The following is a 20,792-nucleotide window of genomic DNA, read 5'->3' as shown; positions in this document are numbered from 1 at the left end:
TTTTTTTTTTTTTTGGAGATGGAGCCTCGCTTTGTTGCCCGGCTGGAGTGCAGTGGTGTGATCTCGGCTCACTGCAACCTCCACCTCCTGGGTTCAAGCTATTCTCCCGCCTCAGCCTCCCGAGTAGCTGGGCACGTGCCATCGTGCCCAGCTAATTTTTGTATTTTTAGTAGTGATGGGCTTTCACCATGTTGGCCAGGATGGTCTCGATCTCTTGACCTCGAGATCTGCCTGCCTTGGCCTCCCAAAGTGTTGGGATTACAGGCGTGAGCCATCAAATTTTCCTTCAAATATCAAAAGTCTAATTGAAGAATTTTCAAAATTTTGTCGATAATACTTATATTTAGTTGAGGTTTGGTCCCAATATATTTAAATAATTGAACAATTCTATTCTCTATAGAGCTCTGGGACCATGTTTATTACCATGGCAACCAGTGTGAAAGATCCAACAGAGGTAGGCAGAGATGATTCTTCTACTTAAATACAATAATAAAGTGAATTGAAAACTAAGGCATTTAAAGCACCTGTACAATTTATTCTGAAATTAATATTCTCTCTGAAGCATTTAAACAGGAATTTTAGAAAGGCTTTGAAATGAGAGACTAATTCCAAATCACTTCTGTATTGTTTTAACCTTTCCTTCTAGATTAATCGTTCTCATGATCTGCTATTGGTATGAAAAGGAATGCTTTCTCTTTGGTATGGACAATAATAGAAAGCCTCCTGTAATCTGATTAGTCAAATTATTTAGCCAGTGTATCGCAAGAGTGGTCTTTAAAAGACACAATTGCATGGTTACAGAGCACATTGACATTGGCAAAGAACAGTTATGGAAAGAGAATGACCAAAATAACACATCTACCCTGGTAAAAGCTGCCACTTTGTACAATAATTACAATTCAATAAGCACACATGCACCTTCCTTGGCATTGGGTCACCAAAAACACATGATTCATTATGGCTTCTTCTACATTTCCTTATTTTTCTATTCCTATGAAATTTAAGAACTACTGAATGAGCTGCACGGTCCTTAAACTGGGCAATACGTTTTAAAGGAAACATTTTGACCCTTCCTGTATTGTTAACCCAGCTGGCGTTAGCTGAAATCAGAGATCATGGGTTCTCCTGAAAGCAACTTAGGCTAAATGTATTCGTAAATACATTTAGGATGCTTTTTGAATTCAGTGCTTTCTCAGATGTTCTGTGGAATGGTGAGAAAAAATTAAAATGTCAGAGAAAGAAAAACTGCCAACCAGAGAGGAAATGATTTTAACATCTCCTGGATCATCTAGAGAAGGATTGGGCATGCAAGAATTGTCAGCTGTGCAGATTGTTCTGCTATAATCAAGCCCCCAAAAAACTGGGGAAGGAAAATTTGTAATAGATGACTAACCATGCATGAGTGACTTGCAACATATGCATACGATGCTATTTTTTCCTTATTTATTCACATTCAGCATTTATTTAATATCTACTATTTTTGAAACTAAATATTTAAGCATGGGTGACACATCTATGAAGGGTCTATTTCGATATGAGTAACGTTCTACATATATAGAGACACAAATGGCTACACTCATTTTATTTCCAAAAGATTTGAAAGATAATTATATATTGATAAATAGATATATGCATATGTATCATAGACATGCATATTTCTGCCTTCATAGGAACAGGCAATAGAGGCAATTGTGGCAAATAAATCATTAGCAATACCAGGAATAATAAAATAAGTATGGGGAATGACAAATTCGTGAAATCCATTATTTATAACATGGCAATAAAGAAATCATGCTGTATTATTACCAAACACAAACAATAACTGACTTAAATGTAACTGCAATGAAATAGCAATTAATACAGTTCCATAGAAGAGGTGTCATAATGGCTAGACCATTTTTATTTGCAATTACTTTTCAGGAATGTTTTCATATGTAAATATAAATAAGTGTATTGTATGCCATAGAGAGAGTTGAAAAAAGGTTAACATCTTTAAAAAAATACTCTCAATTATTTTAATTTTCTTGTAATATTGATTATATAGTAGACGATGTATGCATATGGAAAATTTCAAACTAATTATTTCACTGGTAAGTAACAGCAGCATTAATACTAGTTATCCATTATTTATACTATTTCTAAACTATAAAAAGTCTACAGTGCTGAGTAATAATAGTAGAGTCTCATGGTTTATTATCAGACTAAATTTATCTTTTGTAGATGGAACAAACTGCATTAAACAAGAAGGCAAATACCTTTATTTTGGCAATGCAATGTTTAGAATTTTTTTCTTCCAAAATTATCATCAAAGTAGACCATATATTTAGAGAATAATCTGTGTCCCTCATCCTCCCACAGGAGACAACCAGAAGGAACAGAATGCAGTGTGGGAGACACCACAGGCATGAAGAGTTACTTCCTATCTGCAAGTTAATAATTGTGCTTTGTGGTTTGACAGGCCAATGATAGGTTTAGATAAGAAAACCATTTCCTGTCCTTAAAAATCAAAGTTTCTGTAGTAACATACTGCATATGGGTCCTATAAAATCATTTTCTACACAAAGTCATCTAATTCAAGATCTGTCCTATTTTATTAAGATAAGAAATTATTAAAATGTGAAGCTCTAAAAATAGTGGCTTATAATTGAAAGGCTAATTCTCTCTTAATTATAGGTATGCTACAGTGGCACTATAATTAGGGATGATCAGTAACTCCAAAATGATTCAGACTTTATCATTCACTCTGTACAAGGATGTGCATGGGTTCCATAAACAGAAAACTGCAGAAAATGAAGACGTAGACTAATTTTCCTCACATCTCTTGGTGGTTACAAGATTGTTCTCCATTTACTCTCTCTTTCAAGCAAAACAAAGTAAATATTTCATGAATGTTTTGTTTAATGATCATCACTGAAGGAAAGTATAGATTTTAAATTAGAAAATCTGCAGCTTAAATTGAACTTCTACAACAATTATATACTCACCGACTTTACTAAAGTAATATTAATATAATGCGGTTTGCTATTATTTACCTGAAATCTGAAAATATCTTAGACTTTAATGGAAGAAAAAACATCATGTCAGTACAAAACAGATCCCTAACTATTAAATAAAATATTCATCTTATAAATTTATATGAAGTGCTTTTATCTCAACAAGAATATACTTTTATGAAACAATTAACATTGAGACAAACGACTAGGAGTTCCAAATTCTGAATTCTATTTTAGAATTGGCCATTAATTTCCAAATGGTCTCAACTTATTTTTTATCTTTCAGTTAGTTATTATTTGAAATTTAGACAATGACCTAACTTCTCAAATCCATGTCTGCGATGCTAAATCCAAATCTCTGGCTATGATGAAAACCAACCGTTGACTTGATAAACTCAATGACAGCAGAAAATTTAACAATAATATAACCAATAAAATTCCTAGTTGTAAAACAGCATAAAAAGGAAAAAGCTATCACTAAAGCCAAATTAAGCCACATTACAAAACATGAAGATAAATGTTAGAACTTTAAAGATTAGCAAGTGGTAAAAGGGTATTATTGCATGTGTAATCAGCTATTTTACTGGGTCTTGGCTCCGAAAGTAAGCATAATGAATGGGCAGAGAACAAAGTAAGCAATACATGTTTTCAGCCTGGCTTCAGCCCACTTCATCCATATCCCTTTCCTGGTAGGCTGGGCACCATAATAATCAATCTGTCAGCTTTCACTCCATTCTCTATCTACCTTACACAGAAGCCCCAAAATTCCTTAGGACCAAAGGAAAGTTGAGAGAGGATGAACCCAAGACCTTGGTGAATGTTAATTTTAGGAATAGAAACAAGAATTCCCCTTGCCACATTTTTCCCCAGAAAGTCAGCAACTCAACAACACTACAGCCAATAGACATACTGCAGTTGACCCTATGATTTAAGGAAACAATATTAATGAAAATCAAATATTCTTATCTTTAAAATGTCTCTAAATTAGCTTCATTTTGTGAAATATTTTATATAATATTCTATGAAAAAGGTTATTGACTCAAAGGGAATCTGTTATTCAATTTCCCTATACTAATTCAGTAACTCTATGTGAAAGGTATGATACTTGATGGATACAGTTGGAAAGCCATAGTATCCTAGAAAACATGTTCAGAATCAGAAGCAAAAATAATATTTTCCTTACTATTATCATCATGACATCCAATTATCAAATATTATTATAATACAGTTAGCAAAATTGCTCAAAATTACTCATGAACTAGCAACATTTTTATTTAATTCAACTTGAAGAAACAAAACTTTTATATACATAATTTCCCAAATTGCAACCATGTCATATATTTCAATGAAAGAATTAACATATAAAGTTCCTATTCTCTTTGGTGATGCACGCTGTTTTGTTGGCTTCTCTTTTTTGGTACAAACAGAATAATGTTAAACAAGTTCGAGCCCACACTCTTCTTTCTCTAGATAAGGAGAAGCTCGCTACAACATTATATGCACTGAGACTTAGCCAATGTCATTTCATCAACAGTTCCTTTTGGAGATAGTTTGAGAGGAACTGTGAGGACTTGCTTGGGTTTCAACCATGTCTCTAGCATTACACAAGCAAGTGTGGATGTAACCAAGAGCAGAGCATGAAGGCAGTGAAATAAATCCAGAGACTTTGCTGCACAAGGAAAAATAGTGTATGGAAAGAACCCTGGCTAGGAGGACAAGACCTCAGTATACTTATTAGTTGCATGAATTTGATCAAATACCCCAAATTATCTGAGCTTCTGTTTAATAATGCACAGATATCAAACAAAAATCATTGCCCTGACTATCAGACAGAAATATTGTTAGATTAAAAGAGGCAATGGATAAGAAACTTCTTTGGGGAGCTATGCTGATAGATAGAAGTCATCAGTTTGCCTAACTATCCAACATCACTTCTCTATTACTCTAGGGAAGAAAAGCTCCACAACCTTATAAAACCTCCACAATTGCATATTGGAACAAATGGGCTCCATGAGGTTAGTGCACTGAAACAAAAGAGTAGCAACATTCTTTTCCCAAACTCAACTAGCTTTCTTATCTTGTCTACTAGGGAATGTGAATACACTGGCCATACAATTCTGGCACCTTGGTGATTAAGACACGTGTTTCTATGATTGACTCAGTGAAGATATACTGAAAACCTTTGTGAATGTGAATGTGTAGCAGTGAAAAGTAGCTGGCACTACTATTGTCCAAACAAGGTAATAACTGAAACTCTCCATAGATGCATGCTCAACTGGAAGAGAGAGTCTGAAAATAATTAAGATTATTTTAATCAACGTAAGTAGCACCAAGTAAATCCTGTTATAACAGTCATCTGCATCATTCTCATAGATCTCATTTACTTCAAAACAGAGCACCTTATTTTTCCAAATAAGATAAAAGCAAGCCACATTGCATACAAATATTAAAAATGCTTTCAAATGCACTTCTAATTGAGGAACATACAACATTTTTAAACCGAGTATTCATACACATATTGCATATATGTTTAGAAATGATAATACATTGTCATTAGTAAGAAACCTACATTACAAGATTCATTCTAAAATCTACATTAAAGTAAAAAAAAGCAGCTGATGGTCCACATTTTTGCACTTATATTGAGGTACCTAATTAATTCATCAAGGTCTTGGACTGTTCACATACACCCAAGTTACTATCTGTTATTAGCTATGGTTCTACCACCCGCACTCCCAGAACCCTTTCTCCCATAGTATCTTCAGCTGAACTGAAGTTATTCTGAAAAGAGATCAGAGGTAATGTAGCATGAGATAGTCTTCAAATTTTGATGGCCATTTGAAGGTCCTAATCCTAATTCTGGAATAAGTTGGACTAGATTTCACTGAAACTCAGATATATATTCGAAGATATTTGTAGATTATCAGAGATCATTATATGTCACATATATTGGCTTCAGACCTAAGTTAATCAGCTGCATTTAAACATTTTCACAGAAAGAATTGTTTTATACACACAATAGTAGAAAGAAAGAAAATTATGCCAACACCAGGTCATAAGATCACATCAGGTCATCAGGTCACAGAGCATAAGAATAACAGTTAAAAGAAAAAAGTAACCTACATCTAATAGACACAGTATAAATATGCGACATATTTTAAAAGTTAGGAAGTGGAGGGCCTTTGTTGGCTTTTCCTTGGAAGCTTTGCACAGAAAATTCAGAATCGACACATATGAACATAGTCTGTTTCCTCACACATAATTAACATAATTGGTTTGAATGTGAGTTTTTCAATTATAAACTACGTAAGATACATGCAGTCATATTTATTTAAAATCAAACAAAAATAAGATGTTTTGCTGAAAGCATAATAATCTAAACTTAACTACTATACTTTGCTTCAATTTTGTTCCAAAAGGACAATCAATTTTTGTAAAACAGATTTCATTGCAACATTGTGGTTTTTCTCCTAAGGAGTTAGGAATCAGAAACTAGAACTAGACCTAAGTATCCGGATAGGGAAGGGTCAGAAACAGAGACAAGGTCAAGAACAGAAATAGAATTAGGGTTACTTTCACATAGTACCTTGGAATTGACTATGGGAGGGAAATAAAGTTTAAATAGGTTAAATTTCAGGAACAAAATCAGAAACTACAAAGCAGAATCTCTTACCCTGAAAAACTCTTTAGTGGAGCCAGAGTCTAGTGTTCCATAAGCAATTTCTGTTTGCTTAGAAAGATCCTCAGCACTCTCGATGGGAGACACCATCCTCTCTACAGTCAGGAAGGCAGCTAAGTTAGCCGTGTAGGAGGAGATTATGATCAGGGTAAAGAACCACCACACACCTCCAACAATGCGCCCAGAGAGGGATCTAATAACAAGTATGAAATGGATTTGTAAAGTGAAATGAATGACCTAATTAAAAAACAGTTAACAGTATTATGCAAATATTGACTTATAGGGGAACATTTAATTTTATATTTTTCAATGTATCTACTAGTTAATGAAACTGGAAATCATTAAACATTTTGGGCAAGGAGTACAGAGTAGCTAAATTTAATAACATACACACAGGTCAAAATTTCTGATTTCTGGAAAACTTTCATAATTGTAATGCCCAAATAGTTTATGACATGAATCCCATAAGAAAGCAATTTCAAGAAATTTACAAATACTCATAAAAGTTTATCCACTCATCACGTAAGTAAACATAAACGAGAGAATGTAATATCACCAGCAAAGCTCATAACAACGTTTATGAACAAAATCAAAAATTAAAAAACGCATACTCCACAGATGTAACTTTAAACACCAAAGAAACCCTCCCTTTAATTCAATCAGTGAATTTCCAAAACAAAAAGGCCTCAAATTTTGTTAATTTTGTGTATGTAAAACATAGGTATTAGATACAGTAGAGAAAAATGAGGAAAAAATAATGCTACAAGCAAAGATACCACACAAAATGTAACTATTAATGAATAAAAATCAGATGGCTTCAGAGTATGGATGGCTATGACCCTGGTCCTTTAAGTGTCCTGCTTAGAAAAAAAATAAAACTCAAAGAAAACAAATTAGACATTTAAAAGTTTGTGAAGACATAAATTTCTAGTTTGTCGTATAATAAAATAACAATATTTTTCTGGCTACAAATTCTTACCTAAAATAGTATTTAAAAGCTTAATAGATTCCCAATAATTTACTTTAAAACCTGAAGTAGAGGAATACAGGTATAGAGATATAGAAAAAGATATATACTGTATTATTTTGAAAGATTTGATGGGATTCTGCACGTAACTAAGAATTTAAGTGATATTGACAAATCAATAAAACTAACCGTTTCTGTTGTCAATAACTCTGCTATGTCTAACAATTAGATTTGCTAGTGTGAATAAGTGATATTTCTAAAAATTTAGATCATGATTGGCAATTTATGATCTAAAGTTTCTGACAATTAACAGTAAGAAATAAATCTTTTGATGAAACATATTATAGATCAAACACTTGGGAAATATTTGTAGAATAAACCACTCAAGCAGTTAAGAAAGGAGAGACGCTAACTTAAATGAAAAGTTTTTTGATATAAAAACATCAGTTGCTAAAATAAAGGAGATAGAGAAAAATAGCAAGGAATAACGAAAAGAATATAATTAAGGGTCTTTATCACCAAGTCTGTATGAAATACAAAAAAATAAATATGAAAGGATGGAAAAAGTTAAACACTTCTCACATACATTCTGAAAAGGATATTAAATATATTTTACATTTGAAAAATGCCTTATGTAGACACAATCACTCTCAAAATGTTCACTATTTATCCAATATCAATGGGAAGTGTAGTTATATGACATGTATCATATATTTAAGAGCGCAGATTCAATACCTGACTGCTCAAATCCCTAAAACAAAAGCTGATTACATGGTAATTGCTTTTGACTCTACGTATTGCATATTAATTTATGATATGTTTAAGAATCATTTTTGTGTCATTCTATTCCAGCTGTGAAAATTAAGGAAAGTTAGATGTAAGTTGTCCTCTATTCCAGTCCTTATGTCAGATTTAATATGTCAACTGATTTAAAATGTACATGATATCTAAAAATTTTTATTGGACTTATAAATAATTCAAAGGTGAAAAGTACTTCAGCTATTTATTATTTACTTTTAAGTATTTTTAAAGTATCAATTCATGTTTCTCAAAGAGTTCCTGAGAAATTATGCAGAGAAGGAAGTTCAATATTATTTCATGGTGACAGACAAAAATCACTTCTACAATTAAACGTAAAACTCACCCATTGGCATCGGCACTAAAGGAATAAAGAAATATGCATATGCTCTTATTTCTTTTTAATCCCCACTAAATCATTTTTTAAGTGGTACACGTTTTTATATTCATTTGATTCCTTTAGGGTCACTGGGGACAATCCAGAAGCAAACAGGACAATAAAAATAACCTTTACAGCATATTGCTCTCATAGTTTCTGTGATTCTATTCTTCATGAGACCATGTCTTATAGTTAAGATATTCTAAACTTAATTTCAGACAAATGAGAAGTCACTTAATTTAATAAATAATTCTAGATTACAACTTAAATGTGTCCTATTAACATTAATAATATAGTTTCATATCATATTTTACTTGGAAAAGAATTATAATTTTTTTAATATTTAAAGACATTTCTAAAGTGATCTATGGAGGTCATGCTTTTTAAAAATGATAAGCTACTGTATTCTTCTCAACTAGGGTAACCATCATTGCATTCTTAAAAAATGATAGTTTTGTTTATTAAAAATCATTAACTTTTCCAATGTATTATGTTGAATTTTAAAATTCATATACAGCAAAAGTGAAAGATATGTACCTCAAATGTTTTAATAAAATAAATTTTTATCAAATACATTCTGAATGAAAAAATACCAATCAATAACAAGGAAAAATATGCTATCTAAAAATCTGTTTATCTTACCAGGAAATAAAAGTTACTACATGTGAAATTGTAGTATCATGACTCATGAATGAAATCAAAAGCACAGAAAAAACATCTTAATTCAGATGCAGCCTTGATGAAAAGGAGAAGTCATCTATATGTCATGGTCGACTCTGGAATAATAGAGATTGCTGATAGGCCTTGTGCTCCAGCCCCTGTGTGCAAATAGGTTTCCCACTCCTTGACAAACACTGGATACCTAAACAACTATCTGCAGTGCCATCATGCCCAGGCGCAGGCAACTACCGGAACCCAGGCCAGACTGGGCTGACACGTCCTACTTCATAATGAACCCACATACACTTCTCTCTACTATCCAAAAGGCATAGCACAGGATATTATTGCCTTACATTTCAGAAGTAGGGTAACTTACTGCACTGTCCTTCTTACCAAAGGGTGAACCACTTCTTTATCATTTTGTGGGTCAGAATGTTCTCTGAGACCCCAATTTGGTTAGTATTTGCCTCCAAATTATTAGAAACTTCTCTGTATATCTTTAACTTAGATCAAATAAACTAAATACAGAGATGATAAAACTATGAATCTTATATATTTTGTCAGAGGTAAAAAAATATATATGTCACGTATGTCATGCTGTGCAAATTCCACTGGCGTATTTCTAATTCACTGAAGTCCCACAGGGAAGTCACAGGGAATCTAGTGGAACTGAGATTTTTAAAATCTGTATAATTCATAAAAATGTAATTTTTTTATCATTCCCACTATAATTACCTACTATCAGAGAAGTAAGCTACTGATAATTTCTGCCTACATGATGTATTTCCTTTATCTTACTTGGTGAAATATACTAAAAAGATTGCAAAAGATGCAAATCTTTGAGCTACTCATACAGTTTTCTTAAATTAATCACTTGTTATTCTCAAAAGTGATTTTAAAAATTTACAATATAATAAAATTGTATCACGAAAGGCACCGCTCCACTAGTTATTAAGATATCCTGTAAAATTGAAGAAGGGTAATAGAGCCCAAATTAAAATGAGCCAGTAGACTGATAATCATTTTGACTTTAAATGTTAATCACACTAGAAAAAGCATGATTTATTCCTCTGAAGAGCCAAACATGGCTATCATTCTTATTCATATGTGCAAAATGAATAAAACCAATAGGCACTTTGTGGTAGATTCATTATAATTAGGCATTCTAGTGCAGGGATTTAACATATCATAATGAGATTAAAGGTAGGTGAGTTTATTCCGTGTGTGTGTATTACCATTCGACATGGACAGGTTTTTTAATTAATGATTAGTCCCTTTCAGGCATCTGTGGGTAGTTGAAAATGTGCTATTATATTAACCCAGCAACCTCACCTAGAAAAAAAATAAATTTTATAATATCTCTCCCATACCATTTCCATGAGCTAATGATGGGAAAATAAAAGAGATGAGATGTGTGCCAATGAAGTTTATCTAACAAGGTGTTACTTTGCAGTTAATAAATAATGTTGCCCATTTTCCCATATACAGGTCTGTGGATCAACACACAGATGACTGTAAAATGAGAATATGCAGCAAAAACACGGTACCCCTCCAAGAAGGCATGGAATGATAGGAACCTTATGCATTTTATAGCCTCTCCATGGTGTGTATAATTTCACCAAAGAAATAGATGAGCAACATTCGAAGAACATTGTTCAAATATTTCACAGACTTATGCCGAAGCTAAGAGGATGTCCTTCAAGAGTCTTAAACTGCTTGGACAGGAAGTCGGCAGCTGGTAACTTCTTTAGGGTGAATTCATAAACACCATGAATGTCCACTTGAGACCTAAAATGCACAAAGTTGAAGCAGGTGAGTAACCAACCTTGGCGAAATATCGCATCCTTGCTGCATAAAGGCACCCAAGGAAAACCAGAGACTATTAAAAATCCCAAATTCATTAGTTGATTCACTACTTTGTGTTTCTCTTCCATCTTCAAACTCCTCAGTGTGCCACTCGTAGGGGCTAAATCTGCTGACCAGGAATAAAACTACACTGACCCCAATGTAGGCAAAAACAATGCACATCCAGATCTCATAGGCTAAAGGATCAAGAAAGGAAAACACTCCTGGTTTGGACTTCTGAGGCTTCTTGATCATGATAGATATCCCGAGGCTCATGAAGGGCTTTGAGAAGTCAATCACCTCTTCTCTCACAAGGGTAATAGTTAATGGAGCAATTGCAATATCAGCTTTCTGTAAGGGAAAAAAAGGAAAGTAATAGTACCTGGAGTCATGGTGAAAAGGGAATCGTGGTTATGTCACTGGATCAAAGAAAAAGGAGAGGAAATCAGAAAAATGACAATAATTTTTTCCTTGGTATAGTCCCAGCAAACGATAAACAAAAAGGAATTATTCTCTGAATGCCCCTCCTCTTTATGAATACACAGTATACCCATCTGGCTTGACTATGATGCACTGCATCCATGCATTTGCAGCCTTTTGACAATACATATGGCCCATATGCCTCAAGAGAGATGAAATGCTTGTCTCAGTTAATCTACATGTCTACTTCTGGCTTCAATCTTAATCTTTCAGATGTTCACAAATCAACAAGATAATGTTTCTAGAGTAATGTGGGAAATCAACAACCTCAGATATATAGATACTTCACAGCGAGAGGAAGCAGTCTGTCAACAACAATTCAAATTGAATGACTTTATCTATGAGAAGAGCTATACTTACCCCATATACAAGTTCTCCAACCATCCCATTCCAAATTTTCGTGTCTGCATCCCTGGCCCCATACTTGCCATCACCAACAATCGTCAACTTGTACTTGAACCCACAATGTTTGGCGATTTCTGCAGCCAGGTCAACACAGTAGCCCTCATAGCGCTCATTGCCTTCAAGCATTTCATGATTTTTCTTCATCATAACATACGGAGATTCCTATATGAAAAGACTTTGCTTTAGCTGATTAAAATATCTATGTTAATTATGTACTCTCACTGAATCAAATCTTCTGGTTTAATTATTACCCATTAGCCAGAGTGAATGAAGAATATAGATAGTGAACACTCAACAGTAGAGGAATAATTTAAGCATAATGCTTCCCCCCAGAAAGCCTCGGAATGTCTATCACTATAATTCATTAAGATGGCTTGTACACAAGCATACTGAGTTAACAAGACACTCAAAATCACAAACTCTTTGTATGTTCTCTAGCCATGTTTGTCATTACTAGGACTTAGAGCAAAATATTACTGCTCAACACCTATTTTATTCAAGTTTGGATTCACCACACCCTTATCCTTGATTAAGGTTAAGCCAATCCCAAAACCAGCATTCACCCAAAACCCTGTGTTACTGCTGTCCCAAAGATAAGGTTCATGTGGAAATCAGGTTCATGGCCAGTGATACACAAACTGAAAGGATCATTGTCATGATGATGTACTGATTCTACCCCCGCAGGCTTCAGGTCTCACTTCATCTGTGAGATACAATATCCTAGAATGACGCTACAAGGATAGCTAGAGAGTAGCTTCCCCCTGTAAACATAAGAAAAAGGAAGCAAGAAAAAATGAATCAACACAGTCCAATATTCTCCACTGGAAAGTGGCACTGAGGATATTTGGGGTCTCAATGAGATAGTTCCTCTCAATGGCATGATAAAGGCAAAAATCCTCAAATGTCTAATTTGCACGTATCAAGAGATTTTCAATTGCCTACCAATGTTTTAATTCAAATCCCTTATCAATCTGTCTATATCTGCTCTCAATATTGTTAGGAGAATAAATCACACCAATTTACAACTTCACTGCTAAGGCTATTTTTTTTTGTAAAAGAAAATACAACAAAATATTTTGTCACAAAATTCTGTCCTATAACGAACACCATTTTCTCCATCTCATTTCACCAACAGCTTGTCATGCTGATCCACATCTCTCTTCCATCTATCCAAAGCCTGGGTGTTGAAGATCCAGTTCAAGTTTTCCTTATTCATTCAATATGCATTTATTGTGTACTAGCTATGTGCCAACCAGTGCTGAAATTTGGAGTAAAAACAAGGGAAATAATCCTTATCTTTAAGGAGATCATCTTTCATTAGATAGAATAAAGACAACTCGACATCATCATGAAATCATGTAACAAAGGGAAAGAAAGAATTTACACAGTATTGGGTGGGAATGGAAAAGTGAAGAACTCGCAGAAATATGAGGAACACTCTTCAAAACATTCCCCAATTGTTCACTGATGTAATCACCAGGGTAGGAATTATCTGTGTAAACTGTAGCATTCCTTAAAGAAAATGGGGAACATTTTCAATGCTTTAGCTAGATCTTGTGTATTCCTTTTAACAGAGTAAATATGCAATAAATGATTAAAACATTGCAAAAGAAGCAAAACAGATATTATTCTCCTAAAATATAAATAGCTACTCCTGCAGATATTAGCCATAAGAAAATACAAAGTAAAACATGGCATATGTAGCAAATTACCAAAATTGTGGTGACAACAACAGTCTTATTCTCAAGCCCAGAGGTATCATTTCCAGAAGGGAGCTCAGTAAGAGTAACAACCATTTTGTCCACTTCACTCCAGTAGCCAATCTGGAAAAGGTTACAGCAGACAGACGTATGGATAAATGACTGGTCTATTAGCAAAGCATTTAATTATTTTCAAAGCCATGTCTGAATCTGAAATTAGACCCACATTTACTGGACTTGTGCTAAACAGAAATGTCTTTTATATATGTGAATCTAACAGGAATAAAAAGAAGTATTAAAAAATTCCTAAAAATGACTTTCTCTTCATATTCACTTTTCGTATTTTCTAAGAGTAATTGTTTGGGAGTGGTCATATAGAAATGTAATTAAAATCCAAATAATGACATTTTAGCCTAAGCAGCTAAAAGGTTGATGTTGAATTGAACAGTTACATGCATATTTGCACCAGCTACTTTTTGTCTTCTGAACCGTAAACCTTCAACAACAGTTCTTTCTCTTTTCATTAAAGACTTCCACTTCAGTCTAAAAAATTAAAGTTCAACAGCTCTACCTACAATTGTTTTTAAAATTATAATTCAATGTTACTTACCAGAAATAAACAGACTTTAGGAAAAAAAACCTTCAAAATATATCTGTTTCTGGAAGTCGTTAAACTCTACGTGAATACACATCTCCAGAATTCTCTGGAAGGGTGAGCTCATAGGCTAGCTAACTCACCTCCTCACATAGAACTGCCTTTAAATCACTAAGGATTTACCTTCCGGGGCCCGTTAGTTTTGAGCTCCATGATGTTAATTGTATAGTTTATTCTTTTTCCATTCTGGTCAAACTTTATATTTCCTGAGAGACCTTCAACCTGAACCTAATGAAGAAATGGGAAAGGAGCAGAGTTACATATTTACTTCAACCAAACATATACACTGTACAGATTACTTTAACCAGCTGAAGTCAAGAAAACTACATCAATAAGGTTTGTTTCTCTCTTCAACCTACCTTTGTGTTGTTAGAAAAGAACATTGCCTGTATATTAGACATAAGGAATAAGACAAGGATGACTAATTTAGCAGGAAGAAAACATTAATGGCCATATTAAGTCACGTTAACGATTATTTTGAGTAACTGACCTGTTTGAGGGCCCTTTCTATTTCTACACCTTGTCCCCAGGGCACTGCTGGGTTCGCCAGACAGTCTCCCGCATTCCCCCTTCGGGAGATTTCAATTCTTTGCTTCCTTAGGTTGCGGAAGGCTTCAGTCATCACTTGAACGGCATCATAGGTCAGAGCAGAAGTATACTGCAAAGGATCACACACAATTCATAAGAACGGGAGAAAATTCAGAAACTCACCGCACCCCAGCAATCAAGACTGCAGTTGCTCAGCACACAATACCATTTAAAAGTCCAAGAATTTAAACACAATTTCTGCATCTAGAAACCTAAGAATCGAAGAGAAGCATTACAAAACATGGGGACTATGAAATGTGCTCTTGACTCTAAACATTTTCTATTATGTTAATATCTCAGCTGTTTCAGGTGAGACCTTTTCATAATAATTGTGTCAATGTTTCTTTTTCTTTTTTTTTCTAACCTGCTTCTTGTTACAGCCTCACTTTATAGCCTGCTATGGTGATATACAAAACTATAAGATTAACAATTAATATTTCTTTACAGTCTAATGAGAAATTCATTTGTCAATGCAGAAGGAATAGGGATTAGTTTCAGGATTCTTAGTCTCTAATTCAACCCTGGTCATGCTCACACTGATCTGCAGTGGTTTTAGGGGTGTCTACTTAGGCTCCCCTAGGCAATTCTGATAATCAAGTAGAAGAACCACAAAACTTCATAATTTCTATGCCCCCATGCCTCCATGCTTCAATAGTGTATGATAACATTAGTTCCAAACTTACGGTATTCAGATCCCAGTGGGACAGCAGAATTATTACAGGTTCTAGGGCCAAGCAGATTAATACTACATGTGTACCAGGCATTGTCAGTGTCTAGATAAGTAGTAGTATGTGCATGTATCTATACTACTGTTTGCCAAATGGATGATGCTGTCAGTTAATGATTAATTACATTTTGACATTAAAGTTATACTGAATGTTGAGAAAATTTCTGTCATTATTTTTCAATCTGTAAGTACTAAAAGTATGGTGAAACTTGGGAGAAAAAAATGCAATACTGTACCATACTGACTTTGTGACATGCTAAATTCTTGATCACCAATCCAAAACAGGCACTCAGCATTCCCAAATAATTCTACTCACTTCCTTAGTATTTCAGGTCTTTCACTCTCAAAAATGATAATTTCATCTTTGTCTTCTCCAAATACCCAGACCTCCACACATTTCTCTTTCTCTAAATTCCACTGAAAACCTTGCCTTCCTTGTCACTGAAAAAAGATAAGCCATCTAACAGTAACACCACTAAGCTCCCCATACTCTGTTGTTCACCGGAGACGACAATACAGGACATCTACTTAAGAAACGACTTCTTGAAGCAAATAAGAAATATCACATCAAGATATACCTGCTTCGCTTGTATGTTTCTATTCTAAAGGAAAAAAATTGATTAATTTGTTTTTATACCGTGATAAGATTATTGCCAAAATAATTCTTACAATTATGTCTAGGTCTCTGAAAAGGAAATGTAACCTAAATTACATAAGTCAAATATTTTAAAATATTACAGTTTGTATGGAAATTATGATCATAGCTAAAAGCCAACATTTTTGACTTAGCTTGCTCACATTACTAAGGGAAAGCTATAAAGCTGTCTACTAAATGTGTTTGAGGTCTACAAATGTGGGTTAACTACATTATAAAAATATGATTAGCTTGAATGAATTGAAAGCATTTAGATCCACGTAGCATATTATGAATATGATTCAGAGCATGAACACAGTAAGAGTAAAATTCCTTTCAACCTTTTTCAAATACTCAAAACTAATCAAGTCTTAAGCCTATTACCATTTTAAATTAAAAGTCACAATCATAGAAACACAATTCTGGGCTGAGAGAATATCAACAGCTTCTGTATCCAGAGTTCCTTTTTGCTTATGTTCTGCATGTGTGGCTCATTTATTTTTCTTGACAAATATGTTCATATTTTTGATTGGATAGTTAAATATTTCAGTTTTATTCTACCATTCATTAAACTAGATGTAAATTAATTTGAAAGGAGCATGATGGCAATGTAACTATCTCCTTTGAAAACAAATGCTTCATCTCTGCCCCTATATTTATGTTCTGTGAAATCCCTCAGCTGAGTTGGAAATTTATATTTCAGTGGAGGACCATTTTGCTTTGCAGTGCTATATCACAATCGCATCATAGCCACACATTAAGAAGAAATCTGGGAAATCGTTTTTACAGTCCATTTTCCAAATGTGCTTTTTACTTTGCTTTAAATGTATATTTATTGAGACCTATTTTTCAAAAATAAAATGAAATATGCATTTTAGACATGTTTGTTATGTCCAATAGTCATCAGCCAAATCAATCAATAATACATTACTGTAATCTCTGATACCAGAAAACAGTATTCTAACATCAAAAAAGGGGGGAATGAAAAGAAGTTCTGTGTATAGCTCAAATTTAAAGAACATAAAAGAGGATAAATAGGCTACAGTATAAATTTTCATGAGTTATCACAATGACGGGCACCTTTTTCTAAACATAATATCTACATCAGAATAAAATTTAAAAAATATATATTCAAAGAAAAAGTACTACAAATTAAGTACTATTAAAGTGTTACGATATTTCCCATGAATGGCAACTTTCAGAAATTTTCTTTAACACTTGCATGTAGTTGACTATAGTTTAGAAAGCATTGCATTTAGCATCAGAAGACAAGGCTCAAGCCCAGATTTTACTATTTACTGTTCTGTTGCCTTGGGCAAGTGAACTAAAGTATTATTGTCTAAGGTTGTTTAGTAAAATAAGGAGAGCAATGCTTCTTCTGTCTATGTTGTAAGAGTGTTGAAAAGGAAGGTAGGGAACAATATTCATGTTTACCTAGTTCTCTTTGTGACAAGCCTGAAGTAGACAGTTTCCCAGTAAGTCTAAAAAACCCTATGCCACAACTGTTTTCATTCCAATTCCATAGGTGAAGATTCCAAGTTATAAACTTTCATTTCACCCAGCTTCACAAAAAATGTGTGGCAAAAGTGGATTTGAATCCAGATCTCTGTGATTCCGAGGTAATTATGATGACCAAGGGCCCTGGTTTTCCTCGATTGTCACAATTTTGCAAGGAAAAGTCTTGAGTCCCAGGAACCTTTTCAATCCCAGGTACACTGGGATGGTTAGTTACTTTGTTTGGCAAATACTGTATCAAATAAATAGATGTATAGTAAGTGAGAAGCTTGATGAGTTGTAAAATATGTTATGTATGTAAGTTATTGACCAGTAGGTTTGCATTATTTTCTTCTTTTGTTACTATCTATCTTGATGCAAAACTAGTTTGTTTTTACAATGTTTTGAAAACCACTATCTCACTCCACACAAAAGGGTTCTGTGATCTAACAAGTACAGAAAATGATTTTCACATTGACATATTATAGACCCTCAGAAATCCCGCAATAACAGTTTACTGTTTAATTAGTATTTCCCAAACTAATTACCAATTTTGAAATTTCTTTAACATCAATTATTTTCCATAAGAATAATGTTTTGTGTAACATACTTCGGGCTGTTAAAAAGTTTTATGGCCTGGTACATTTTATGTACTCATTTCTAAAATAGCCTCAATTATTTAGTTAAAAAATTATTATACATTGAATGATATTCCTCTGGAGAATCTTATGCAATATTAATTCTCAGTTTCATCCTTTTACAAAATAACTTAAAACAGGGTCAAAAATTATGATTTCTAGGAAAGATAAGTAAATCTATAAGAAAAATTTTAAGAAATTTTTTTTTAAGATAACCAACAGTGACCAAATCAAATAGGGCCATAAGACAAATGAACAGTATGAGGAAATGTATTATAAACTTAAAATTATTCACTTGTCTTAATTTCAAATTCAACTACAGTCTACCCTATGGAAAAGAGCTGTCTGTGATAAGGTCATCTTTAATTTACTGTACAGCATATTGAATATGTGCCCTTTGAAACTTCACTGCATAAAGGCATAAAAATCTTCATAAAAACCTTAGTAAGCACACAAGCTCTATCACATTTTCCAAGGGTGAAAAGAGAGCTGCATTGGCAAGAAATCTAAATTAACATCTTTTATTATTCTCCACAAATAATAAAATAATTTTAATCTTCTGTGAAGAAAGAGTCTTCATGTAAAAGGAATAAATTTAAAACAACATATTTTGCCTAAATTACCCAAATTGGCTATTAATCTTTACTGAAAATCTTACAGATTAAGAATTTTATATTCAGGAACTTTAGATTACTTAAGAATTCAAATTTTCAGATAAAGCTAATCAGATTCACCAAGACAGAAAAAAGATGCTGAAATCAAGGCATTGTCTAGTTTTGATTCAGCCATAGGTAAAGACTTCCTTAGAAGCAGATCTTTTATTTTGTTGGTTGAATAAATCCCTCTCCCTGACTCTCTACTTCCTAGAAATCTTATAACAAGGTGAAAGTTCTTTATTTCTTATGATCTATGAAAAACAAAGTATACATTGTCCAGAGTAATTTAGGATTCAATTTCAGCACCTGTAGATCAAAGATGTCTGCCTACCTGCAAGTCACTACAATCTCTAAGAGACAGAGGCACCACTTGAGATGTCAGAGATTTGGCAAAAATTTGAAATGTTAACAATGTTTTATTGAGGGCTTAAGTTAGCACTTCACATAATCATGGTATTAGAGATTTGCAGGAAACCTAAGAGTTTACCTACACTTGTTCCCTTTACAGATAAAGAGGTATGAAAATGAGATGTGAGACGCCCTGAATTAAATTATAAATATTAATAATACATTTTTATTTTTAATGGTATGATATACATATTTTTAAAATTCATGTTTGCAAAATAAACAATTTTATCAATATCAAATTTATAAGTTTATTTCAGTCATTTACACACTTTTTAAACTATAAAATACAAGGAATTAATATGTCAAATTTCAAACTTCCAGGTTGTGTTGAGCAAAATGCTATAATATTAGGAAGAGTGAACGCCCTTCTGCCAGCTGTGGTTTGGACAGTTAAAACACTCAAGAAGCAGAATTAATTCTATTAGGCCACTAGGGTACTATTTAATGCACGACACTAATTACTGAACTGAAAAAGATTATACTATTTTCAGGCAGATCTAATAACTCTCTTAGGACAGCAATTAAGAAAGTTTGAGTCTGCGTGTGAAGTTGTTTCCTGACTAAAATGAGATTCTTGTGGGAAAGCCATTATTTAAAGTGCCACACAAATGTCAGCCACGGATTATTGCTGAATTCGTTAACACCAGTAGGAGACTGAAGACACAAAAGTTGAACAAAGGTTATTATGTGATAAGATAGAATGGCTAGTCATACCTTACACGATGTTGGAGACATTAAAAATACTAAAAATCAGTCTGAAAATAGAAATATTCATGAATTATTTTTGAGATAGTGGGAAATATCTTTATACTCTTTCTCTTTAAAAAAATTACTTTTAAGGAAGATAAAATGACTGTTTTAATGTTCCCATGTAAATCCTGGTGCTATGATGGGTCAGGTCAGATAACTACATTAACTTTACATTTTATCAAATAAAGTAACTCATTGCTTTTCTGCCAGGGCTCAACAAGAGAACACATGTGGAAATCTATGGCAGAACCTAAATCATATTTCATCATGATAATAATGTTATATTTTTTCCTTTAATTATTCAATATTTTCCAAATCATTCCTCTTCATCCCTAC

At 33.5% G+C, this 20,792-nt stretch overlaps 1 protein-coding gene across 2 annotated transcripts in view; it reads right to left on the bottom strand.

The window, feature by feature from the left end:
• The window catches only part of GRIA2 (glutamate ionotropic receptor AMPA type subunit 2), a 140,073-nt gene that overhangs the window by 15,741 nt on the left and 103,540 nt on the right, over positions 1-20,792 (bottom strand). For both annotated transcript variants that reach the window (XM_054485668.1, XM_054485669.1), the window contains exons 7-12: positions 15,052-15,219; positions 14,685-14,789; positions 13,919-14,029; positions 12,162-12,368; positions 11,302-11,672; positions 6,667-6,865 (exon numbers count right to left, since the gene is read on the bottom strand). In XM_054485668.1, the coding sequence (XP_054341643.1) occupies positions 6,667-6,865; positions 11,302-11,672; positions 12,162-12,368; positions 13,919-14,029; positions 14,685-14,789; positions 15,052-15,219 (1,161 nt within the window). The remainder of the gene's footprint in view (positions 1-6,666; positions 6,866-11,301; positions 11,673-12,161; positions 12,369-13,918; positions 14,030-14,684; positions 14,790-15,051; positions 15,220-20,792) is intronic.

This window comes from Pongo pygmaeus, chromosome 3 (genome assembly GCF_028885625.2).
Source record: "Pongo pygmaeus isolate AG05252 chromosome 3, NHGRI_mPonPyg2-v2.0_pri, whole genome shotgun sequence".
Lineage (NCBI taxonomy): Eukaryota > Metazoa > Chordata > Mammalia > Primates > Hominidae > Pongo > Pongo pygmaeus.
This window is presented reverse-complemented; position numbering and strand designations above follow the sequence as displayed.